Source organism: Hoplias malabaricus, chromosome 1, assembly GCF_029633855.1.
Source record: "Hoplias malabaricus isolate fHopMal1 chromosome 1, fHopMal1.hap1, whole genome shotgun sequence".
Taxonomy (NCBI): Eukaryota; Metazoa; Chordata; class Actinopteri; order Characiformes; family Erythrinidae; genus Hoplias; species Hoplias malabaricus.
This window is the reverse complement of record NC_089800.1, coordinates 75,999,970-76,011,416: the sequence shown is the minus strand read 5'-3', so window position 1 is coordinate 76,011,416 and position 11,447 is coordinate 75,999,970. Positions and strand designations below refer to the sequence as shown.

The 11,447-nt window shown below is 38.1% G+C and overlaps 1 protein-coding gene across 2 annotated transcripts; it reads right to left on the bottom strand.

Annotated features, from left to right (window-relative positions):
- Positions 1 to 4,062: 4,062 nt before the first annotated feature.
- Positions 4,063 to 11,156, bottom strand: bub1bb (BUB1 mitotic checkpoint serine/threonine kinase Bb). 2 transcript variants are annotated; one of them, XM_066683773.1, is made up of 9 exons: positions 11,018 to 11,156; positions 9,340 to 9,515; positions 9,017 to 9,076; positions 8,762 to 8,906; positions 7,608 to 7,804; positions 7,282 to 7,448; positions 7,011 to 7,192; positions 6,754 to 6,851; positions 4,063 to 6,051 (listed from the first exon to the last, which is right to left on the bottom strand). In XM_066683773.1, exons 2-9 carry the CDS (start codon positions 9,474 to 9,476, stop codon positions 5,754 to 5,756), a joined length of 1,284 nt encoding a protein of 427 aa, XP_066539870.1. In that variant the 5' UTR covers positions 9,477 to 9,515; positions 11,018 to 11,156; the 3' UTR covers positions 4,063 to 5,753. The 2 variants fall into 2 exon arrangements, with proteins under 2 accessions (XP_066539870.1, XP_066539878.1); XM_066683781.1 differs by having other exon boundaries at positions 9,340 to 9,512.
- Between the last annotated feature and the right edge of the window lie 291 nt (positions 11,157 to 11,447).

The window sequence follows — 11,447 nt, the reverse complement described above, 5'->3', positions numbered from 1 at the left end:
GTATGTTGAATGTATTACTCTGAGTAAACCATGACTTGGCAACAATGACTTAGTGTATGAGTGCTGCACTATTAACAGCAGCTCCACTGCCCTTCACTGAGTCTATTCTTATGCAGGGCTGAGCTCCTAACACTAAAGCCCAGAGATGAAGACAAGGCCTTCAGACTGCAGGCAATTACACTTTCAAAGAATGGAACAACAGTGGGCTTTTTAGCTGTCTTTGTGCTCATTAATATGAATGGCCATCTTCTCTCTGGCACTGAAATGCCAAATGTTTTAGTTTGTGATACAGTTCATTACGCATCTAAAGGGGACATAGGAAAGAAAGAAAAATGTGTTAATTTAAAAAGACAGGGAACTAGTGAATCCTTTCTTCTTAAAGAAACTCGTTGATCTGAAATATAAACCTATGAATTGAATGTATGTGGGCGCACGGCTCATTAAATGTGGATTGTATTGTATATCTATTGTGAATTTTGATATTAAAGTGTTATATCTTATACACTAACACACCTCCACCACGTCAGTGTGTCTGCCGTGCTGATAATGATCCAACTCAGAAATTATATCTGCTTAGTGGTGGTCCTGTGTGTGTTTGGAACATTGTAGAATAGGGTGAAAATGAGCTAAAAAGAATGCAGAGCAATAGATGGACTAAAGTCTGTAATTGTAGATCTACAAAGGGAAAATATATATTGATTGAAACAGGTGGCCATTTTAATGTTATGGCTGGACCATTTTTACAGTAGTGTATTTTATAAAAATGTTTTATTAAAATAGTGCCTTTCATATATAATATGGAACAAAAATATGCAGTAAAATGATCTATTTTTCTTCCTCATATATTTTCTCGTATTCCCCTATGATATTTGTTGTAATAAATGTATACAGTCCTGTGTTGTGATTCAGTTGAAAAGCAGCCTGCCATAAAACACTCTTTTTATCTTTAGAGTGTGATCTGAACTCCAGTTGGCAGCATAGGGGTTATAGCCATGTTGAATTCATTGAACTAGTTAATTTAGTTAATTTAACTTTTGAGGTTTTTTTTCAGGTTAGCTTTCCTACAGGTCATACAAGTCTTGAGTTTTCCATTACATTTAATTTCAAGTTACACTCTTCAGAAACAATACATACAACATAGCCTTTGATAACATTCATTAATTCATTCATTATCTGTAACCGCTTATCCAATTCAGGGTCGTGGTGTGTCCAGAGCCTACCTGGAATCATTGGGCAAGGCGGGAATACACCCTGGAGGGGGCGCCAGTCCTTCACAGGGCAACACAGACACACACACACATTCACTCACAACTACGGATACTTTTGAGTCACCAATCCACCTACCAACGTGTGTTTTTGGACTGTGGGAGGAAACCGGAGCACCTGGAGGAAGCCCACGCGGACACAGGGAGAACACACCAACTCCTCACAGACAGTCACCCGGAGCGGAAATTGAACCCACATCCTCCAGGCCCCTGGAGCTGTGTGACCTGCTGCGCCACCGTGCCTGCCTCCTTTGATAGCAATAAACCACTAATAAAAGCAACACTACATAATATTTGTACCATACAATTGCAGCTTCAAAATTATCATGATGCTTCAGTGAGCTGCAATAGGGAGAACAGCAACTCTGCCACTACTCTTCTGGGCTCAGCATTGCAAAAACTGCACTATGTAACAACTGAAGAAGGGTAGAAAAACTTCCCCCTCTCCATTGATTTCAGTACAATGCTGTAAAAAAAATTACACTAGGGGGAGCCACAGGAGAATTACAAGAAAAATTACAAGGTGTTTCTCTTTTAGCAGGTTTGGTTTGTTTCAGTATTGACTAAGACGAAAGAGGGGTGCCCCCTCTCTTAACTGTTAATGAATAAACATGTACTTTTCCTGAATTGTATGGTCTATCACTGTAGCCTGATATAGTCTGTTTACAGTCTGAGAAGGACTGTGCTCTTGACATGACTTCCTGACATGCTGGAGAGCAGATGATGACTTTCTCAGCAGACCTGATGACAAGCTGTAATTTGCCAGGAGCTAGGAATGTCCATGGGCTGCTTCTCTTCTGTGCCTTGCATTGCTGCTCTATATAATTAGACCCAGGAGAGCTGTATATTCAGTAAAGCTGAATATCCAAACCATGGGGTCAGTGGAGGCAACGTCCCTGGTGTGGGCTCCAACAAGAAAAAGCACACAGGGCTGTGAGGCACCTGTGCTGATAGCCATGCAATCCGAGAGGTAAGGCCTGAGAATATACAAGCATTCAAAAGTTTGGGATAACATGTTATACCAATAAATACGCAATGTTTTTATATTCTGTTGTTGGAGTAAAAGTTTGTATCTACAATTTTTTTTACATGATGTTACATGAAAACATAAAAAATAAGTTTTAGTCTTTATGTAAGTCAAAGTCACTGTCACACTGCTCCAGGGTCCAGGACTTGTGGATTCAATCCCTGCCTTGAGTCACTATCTGTGAGGAGTATGGCGTGTTCTTCCTGTGTCTACATAGGTTTCCTTTGGGTGCCCTGGTATCCTCTGAGTATCCACAGGTGTGAGTGTGTGATGGACAGGCACCACGTTCAGGGTGTGTTCCTGCTTTGCGCTCAATGATTCTGGGTAGTTTTAAATAATGTTAAAAATGAAGCAAACAAAAACAAATTGATTTGTTCTAACAACAATAACCTAAATAGGTTGACATGCTTTTATAATCTAAAGGTGTACAAAGTCCTCAGCACTGAGTTGTGGAGCACTGAAACCATGTTCTCTGGACTGAACTTCGACTCAAAACCTCTGAGATGAGCTAAATGAGTTTGTGATGATTGTACCAATCATACGACATCATTACCTGACTTCACTAATGTTCTCGTTACTGAATGCCATCAAATCAATCAACTACAATTAATACCATTGATTTTAGAAGAAATGTTGGATTAGCAGATCTTTACTAGGCTTTTCGTATATTGATGTTCCTGATCATGTTTTACTAATTAAAACGTGTGATTAATTATTTAAAAAGCCAGAAATGCTTAAAAACAAACAACCCGATGTAGCCTACAGAACTTAATTAAGTTGTAAACATCTGGTCCATCTGGTTTTGAGATATCAAACGATTTATTTAATTATCACAAAACAGGGAATTTTGTATGAAGATCATGGAATAATGTTATGAATATATGAGGAAATCAAATCTAGAAATATAAAGAACAATTAATTTGAGATTTAAATAAAAAATTAAATCATTTAACCGTAGTTTCCTGACATAACATGTTAAGTCTCTTTTTCTCTATATCTCAGTAATATTGTTATCTGGAGAAAACAATGTTCTGCCTCCTCACCTCAATCATCACAATGCTGCAACTGATATATGAAACATAGTGATCACAAAATGGCCGCCCTATATTTAGATGCTAAACTGCCTGGAAGCTACCCCTGAATTGATAGGGAAGTGGTGTGTGTGAGTTGGTTTTAACTGACCCCTTAACATGTTTCGAAGCTCAACTGGAGATGAGTGAAACTCAAATGAATGGAGAAATGGTGCACAGTCAACCTAAGCACTGCAGCAGCTTACTAAACACAGAGAACAGGGAATGGTGAATGACTCAATTCTAGCAAGAAAGCTATGGATTTTCTGTCTCGGTATATATTTATCTGGATCTGTTAGTGGTAGCTCCACAGAATTAAGAAGTATCTGCACCTTACCAAGTGCTTGGTCAGTAACACAGTTCTAAATACAAACATTGGCAACTTTCAGAGATATGAGCTTTAGTCAAATGGTAAAATGTTTTGCATCAGTACCAAGCCTGGGTGAGCAGCAGAGAATGGCTTATTATTCAAAAGATTTACATTAAGTAAATGACATTTAAATGACCATAACAATTTTCCTAAAGTCCATCACCATATGGTGGAATCTGAAATGTCAGCATAAACTAGCATGCTACTTACAATAAAGATGATGTAACCAAGTGTAATAAAGCCACTGATGTCTGACATCAGAAAAAAAAGAAAGTGGTGTATAATCTGTCAAATATTCCCACTGCACAGCTAAACGTTAGACCTTAACAGCTTTCATTCCTGAGCTTCGTAACGTGTGAAAGTAAAGTTAATTTACTAAAAAAGGCAACAGGAACACATTTTAAGGGAACAAAAATGTTTTAAAAAGACATTGCTGTGTATATTACAAACAATATATTGTGAACTTGGACACCATCCTATAGAAGGTACCACTACAAAAATGAAAAAGATCACAAAAGACAGTATTCACAACATCTCTGAACATAATTGCAGTTACAAAAAAAAAAGAACAATGACAAGTTTTCTGACAGCTGCATTCTTGCTTTAGGCAGTGTAATAAGGCAATTGTATGGAAAAGCAAATAAATAAAATCCTAGTCTATAAACCAAGCAGTAGTATTTTAAAAAATGGACCCTGTGGTTATATACAAAAGGGAAATTCCACAAGTTAATATATAAAACCATTAAGATTTACAGTGTCACTCAAGAGAAATGGTGGTGATGGGACCCAGGAAAATGAGCTGTGGTTGAATTTGCATCTCAGACATGTTTTCACCCTCCCAGTGTTGGTGGCACTGTGTTGAATGGGGTTTCAGCTAACCAGGTGGACCCAGAGACCTTGGAATTTTTAGATATATTATGGCTAAATTAACACAGTAGACATTTGTTCCCATCACTACCACTGTAAAGACCTTTGAGTCTCACTGCAGTGTACCATTTCACATCAAAACACACAAAGGCTTTTTACAGCGCAAGGAACCATGCAGAAATTGAAATTTAAAAACATTGTGGAATTCCCTCTTAAAAGAAATGCCATTGATCAACTTGGAAAACTTGGACGTTTCTATTATTGAACTGTACTTCACAAAAGAGTAAGCCTGCATTTTGGCTTCTAGTGTATTATAAAATGTGTTTGAGAGTTTTCTGTTCATTTGAAAATAAAGATAAGAATGCTGCAGTATTCTCAAAACAAAACAAAACAAAAAAAAAACGTATTTGTAGACGTAATACATTAAGAAACAATTAATCAACAAACATTACAATTTCATAAAGCCTTTGCAAGTTTTAGATTCAAAGCAGACTACTTCAGGTCCAACCACAGAACAAATACATGCTGTTTTTACAAGCTTATTCAAGGTATTGAGAGTCTAGTTCGTCTCAAACAGTGATTCTCAACCCTGATCTGCACACTTTAGTGTTCTCCCTGCTCTAAAACACCTGCACCATATTTCCAAATGTTTGTATACACCTCTTTTAAATGAGTGATTTTAGTAGTTTTGTGCTTATATAACTCCATAGAAATACCATGCCAATATAATGGTTTGCTCTGGAGTAGCTGCACATGAGTCTAACGTCAACATCTCGAATGGCATGGACGTGTTACATTGCATAAAGGGATATGAAGGCCCTCAGGGCTGTATAGTAGTGGAGCTGTGATCACTGGAGGGATGTCACACCATCCAGTGCCATCCAACATCCTGATGTTGCAACTGAATGCAATCAAAAGCTTGCAGCAATCGTTTGTAAATCCTTCCAACAAACGCTAAAACTGTTACTGCAGCAAACTCCCTGTAAAACAACTTTGACTTTTGACTAAACTTAAAAAAAAAAAAAAAAACTAAACTTCAATTCGGGAAGACCTACTTCATTGGTTAGTTGTGGGTGTCCTTGCAGGGATAAGACTAAAATATTCAGAAAACAGGGGGGTCCTCATGCTCACTTCAGCCTGTTTTCGTCAGTCCTTTAACTGGACTGTGACTGCTCATGATTGTTTGTGGCACTGCTGCTTGCTTCCAGTCTCTGGCTGCATTTCTGGCGGTAACGCTCAGCATGCAGTTCTTCAAAAGAGAACTCTGTGATGCCGCTGAACAGCAGCTCTTTGCAGTACATGCTCTTCTCTCTACCTTTAGTTTCATCCACTTGCTGGAGCTGCATATGTTGCTGTCTTTCCTGTAACCTCTTCAGTGGAGTCTGTTCCTCTCTGTGTGGTTTCCTCGCCGACAACACTGTGTTCACTGTCGGGTTGATCTTACATGGAGTTCTGAGCAAAGAAACAATACAAACAAATTAAATAATTAGTAATATAAGTAATATTAAAAGCTTTTCATGAACCTCTTTTCAAAGTAGCTATAAAATGCAGTTTCTGTCTAGGGCTTTCTCAGTGTAATCGTGATGGAAAATGTATGACTCAAGACCATATGTAACCTGGATTTTTTGTCTTCACATATTAGCAAACAAGTCATTTATAGCCTTTATAACAGTGTTGTACTGTAATAATGCAGACCAAACACGAGTTTATCATGTCGAGGTATCAGCAGTTTTCGTCAAATTTAGGAGAGGTGTGAATTGTATTTAGGGCAAGGAAATCTTAACCGTTCATGCTACATTGCTCACTAGCAACCCACTAGAAAAAAAAAAAAGATTGCTACAACATATGAAAACCATAATTAAAATGTATAAAAAAAAATTATATATATATATATATATATATATAAATAAACACACACACACACACACACTTTAGTGCTCTCTGTTCTTAAAATAAGGTTTTTAAGAAGTATTATTTTAACTTTAATGTTTAAGCTGGGTTCAATTTAGCAATGCCCACTAAACTTACTGTCAGGGGCCGCACTGTCCTATAAAGTGATGGGGAAAATAACCTGAAGCATTCAATGATCAACATGCACTTTACAAGCCATGGGCCAAGGGCCTAATTGGCCAGCAGATCTCAGAGAGCACTCACACTGCAGGAGGTTGATCACTCTCCTCCACAAAAGGTTGGAAATTCGGTTTTGATGGAGGAACTACAATAGCATGACCGGATCTGGACTTCTGGGACAGCTGGACATAGAAGAGAAAATACTTGTTTTGAAATTACGATATGAGCAAATCATGTTAGACTGCAAAAAAAATGTATGTACATCATGAGGCTTTGTAGAAATGCTATCAATGACAGTTGATTTGTGAAATTTATATAATAAATAATATATGACAATGTACCTTAGCATTGGTCCATTTATCAGGTTTTTGTTCATTTTCCTTGGCCTTAGCAGTTGGAGGAGCTGTCCAACTTTCTAGTAGGGGTTCTTGAGGATCAAAATGTTGCTTATTTTCATCATATATCATGAGTCGACTGTTCTTGGCTGGCGCAAGAGGTTGTGTAAACTGCAGACCGCGTGCATCTGTGCCGAAACCAATCTTTTATTCATTAGCATGAAATTGTGCTTATAACAATGCTAAACAGTTCTCCAAGACAAGTGTGGTTACTCACAGCCAATGGAGGCAGTCATCCTATTGATGGGAACAACTGATTTTTTCTTTCCCTTGGCTTTAAGCTCCACAAGGGATTCCCTCTGAGGCTCTGGAGGTTCATCATCCACCTTCTCCTTGTTCAATACCGTGGACATCATCTGCCTGCACACACGTGCCTGCAAAGCCCTGTGAGCAGAGATCACAATTAACTGTGTTCTTGATCTACAAGAACAGGTTACAATGATTTCTAACAATGTACCGCTCTAAAATGTTTAACAAAAAAAACAAATAACTCATCAGTTCATGACTTTTAAAACATGACTAGAAGTAATGTAGATTCCTTACTTGTGAAACTGCTGGAGCTTATCAATAGGGTTAGCTCCACATTTCAGTCCATCCTGAAACACACTGTCGGCCATCCTCGAGTTTCCTATTTTCTCATACTCCTCAGACCACGCAATGTAGAAAGCAGCCTGCATGGTCCCTATTCCCTGACCTTGCATATAGCGATAGACGTCTAGAGGCTCAGAACAGCCTTCTGCCTGTAATGGAAGTAGAAGTCATGATTACAGAAGTTTAGAAAAGCTTGGCATCTCTATTCAAAAAAGTGAAAAACAATATTTGCAATTATGTATAAATCACTCAGATATTGGTGCTTTTTCACTGCATGGGACTGGCTTGATTTGACTCGACACAGCTCACTTTAGCTGGTTGTTTATTCACTGACACAACTCCCAAATGAAATGGATCTGGTGACGTCACAAATCCCCATCTCTAACGGGAAGTGCATGCTTTGAAAACCACAACAAACGGCAGGTGTAAAATTAGGTGCTGTTTACTTGTTGTGTATTTGCGTTTTTTTTTTTTTTTTAAACACAGCTCCAAAGTACGATTCAAACAACGAGTATGAGTTAGATTAAAACAAATGTGAAAGCTGACATAACTTTAGAGATTTTACCAGAGGTGAGTTTGTTCTGGATCTCAGCATTTCGTGGTGATTCACAGGCCTCTCTGGCCAATTTTTCACTCTGCAGGGTTTGCAAGTCACAATTTGGTACCTGTTCAGCTCGGTTGGAACGGCAAGTGAGCAGGGACTAAAATCTACCTGGTTCCAGATTTGGTTAGTGGAAAAGCAAAAGAGCTGAGTTGAGTAGGTTCCATGCAGTGGAAAAGCCCCATAAATCAGTTCACTTTTCAACTAAAATGTACAAAAAATAATAATTAAAGCAGCAGTGATGTTCTACATAAGCTGCACAGCAGTGATTAAATCTCAAGAAAAAAAAAGAGCTTCAGAAATAAATATGAAAATATGAAATACTGAATAAAAGTGTATTTATATAATCTAGATATGCACCATAAGCCATATCACTAGCATTTCTAGAGATACCAACAATCATGTTGTGTCTGAAAACCCTCATTGTTTCAGCTTATGAGGAAGGCAGTAAAACTACTCATACTTAGTACACAGTACTTAGCACAAACTTACAAACAGCACTTACGAATCTGATCCAAAGATCCACATAACGTGCATCATTGTGATATTTCTTTTCTTCTGTGAACTTCATGACTGCTCTTTCCAGAAGAATATTTAAGCTGCTCTCTTTTCCTCCCTGAGGGTAGTTCTGTTCTGTCCATTTTATGTACCTGCAAAATGTTTGAACAAATAGGATGCCAACTGAGAGAGAGAACAGAAACAATCCTCAAGATTTAAAATGCTTAATACAATGTAACTGATAACTGCTGTCTAATCTTACCTATCCCAGACATCCAGGGGGTCATCTCCATCATACATGCGCAGTTCTGTCTCGTATGCTCTGTAAACACATCAGTGAGATGTTTCTCCTGCAGCACTCAACAGAGACTCTGATCATAGACATCACATTTAAGGTGGACTGGAAATTTCTAATATGAAACTTACTCCTGTTTCATTACAATTCATTGATTTGGACATGACCATTCAGTCAGTGGGTGTGGCTCTCTGTCAAACAGTGTCCTGAATTAGTTTTGGTCCAGAGTGCTCATTTCATTAGACTAATATAACAGTGGATTAAACTATGAGTAGAGGATGTGCACTTACTGTTTTTGTTGGTTTAGGGCAGAAATGGGCCCCTCTTGCTGCTGGAGAGCCTGGTGCAAGGCTGAGATGTCTCGACCACGTCTCAGTGGCTGGATGTTCTCTTTGCACAGCTCCCACTCAGCCTCAGCCTCTGCCATTGTGAGCTGACGGCTGCACGCTTGTCTTCCAGTGGTCTGCTAGGAAAGGTATTCCTTATTTATTCCACTTATACACACATTTCTCAATCAGACTAGCTTGACAGGTCAGACTAAAAAGGAGTGGGGGCATAACAGGTCTGTGCAAGAGGAGGATATTCAAGACCCACAACACACTACACAGTTTCGTGTGTGAAGTTAGAGAAGGTGGAGCAAAGAGTGAATTCCTACCCTCCACCAGAATTAATCTGCATAGTGCACTTTCTGAATTGCTGAGCCAGGAATAATAAGTGGCTCTGTTTTATTACAAGTCAATGACACATCACAATGACTTTGAAACTGTAAATATAAAGTAAATATTCTACTTTGTGTTCCTTTAACTAAAGGTTAGCATGTTAGCTAACGTGTAAGCATGGGGCTAGCATTCTATATTTCGCTATAAATATGACCTCCTGTTAGTAAGAAACTGAAGTATGTCCATTTTTGTGTACTAGCCTGCTGTATTCATTTTATTAAGATTAGCACATAAGAGATACTGTATAATATTTGTGTGTAGTATGGATGAAGCCTCCAACTCTGTGTCTCTGCAGTTGTTCTCTATGAGAAAAATTTATGGTGTGTCCTGAAAAAATGCTGCCGTTGCATCCTGAGGCAAACCAAAATATTTTAGTCCTTTTGCCATTCTAACATTTCTCCTCCCAACATTCCTGCACCCATCTGATTTTTTGAAGTTACTATATGTCAAATAACACCACATTCTTTTAAAAAAAGGATGATGACTGTATGGGATTATTCCACAAATCAGGATTTAATCATGTTCAACCATAAACTAGCTGAGGGATATCCCTGTTGGACAATTCTCATCTTTAGACTTAATTTAACTGGCTAACTGAGAAATCATGCTTTTGTGGAGCAGCCCTCTAGATTTCTAAGTTTAGTTAGATCAAGGCTGTCAGTTAGGAAACAAATGAGGGAAGACATCAACTTTGGGGTTATAAGGCTAACTATGGCTGTCTTTATGGGTTTTATCGGATGTGGGATTGTGTTAAGCTGTTTTGGCAGTAGTGGACAAAGTCGTATTATATTATAGTACACTAACCTTCATGCACCCTCATTTCAGTACAGATAAGTGTTCGGTTGCTACTAGCATAATAACATAATAAAATCAGTTTAATTCTGCAATCCCACCACTCGAGCTAAACAATATAAGCACGTTCATATATCAACAGACATGAAGAACACAAGGCGAAACAGGCTAAAGTAACCAAGGCTGAATCCCACATGGCTCACTCCTCCTAACATAGTGTACTATACAGATTACTTAATAGCATATTCTGCGTCCAAATAGTGCAACTACTATCAACAAACACATAATGGATTCCACCATAGGTTACACGTGTCCCTGTTGGAGGTTTATTGCACTAATTTATTGGAAAAAGCCCCTATATTCAGTCATCTGTCTAGTGCACTATAAAGGGAGCAGAGACGTTCGTGGTTCATACAAAAACAGCAAAGTTGCAAAAACATTATTTAACTGAACTTACATTGTTTTTTCTGACGCAGTGGAAACGTCCCTGTTCTCCCAGATAACTCGAAGCAGAGCAGGATATGTGTGAATATTCAAAATTATTTTTTGATATCCTTTTTGCACAGAGAGTCCGTTTGGCTCAAATTATTTGAACGAAAACTGGGTGGTGTTTGAGAGGACGCTGCCCGCTGATTGGCCGAGTTTGTGGTGACGTAGCCACAACAACTCGCTACACAAAATGGAGCAAATATATATATAACATATACAATTAAGATAAAATATAAGTGAATAATTTTAATATTAAATAATTTTAGATTAAAGTATATACATTTTCTCAAAATAATGTTAATCAATGCTCAAGATATGTCTCTTAGCAAATGGATTTCCCTTAAGAAATTAATTATTTTAAAATAAAAAATAATACAAAAACGATGATATTATGTGAG

Excerpts from the sequence above, each read along its gene's own strand:
- bub1bb (XM_066683773.1), bottom strand. The coding sequence starts at position 9,476 with ATGGCAGAGGCTGAGGCTGAGTGGGAGCTGTGCAAAGAGAACATCCAG. Across the intron at positions 7,805-8,761 it reads TGGATCTTTGGATCAGATTC|GCAGAAGGCTGTTCTGAGCC; the intron begins GTAAGTGCTGTT and ends CTTCCATTACAG. Across the intron at positions 6,852-7,010 it reads ATAAATGGACCAATGCTAAG|CTGTCCCAGAAGTCCAGATC; the intron begins GTACATTGTCAT and ends TTCTATGTCCAG.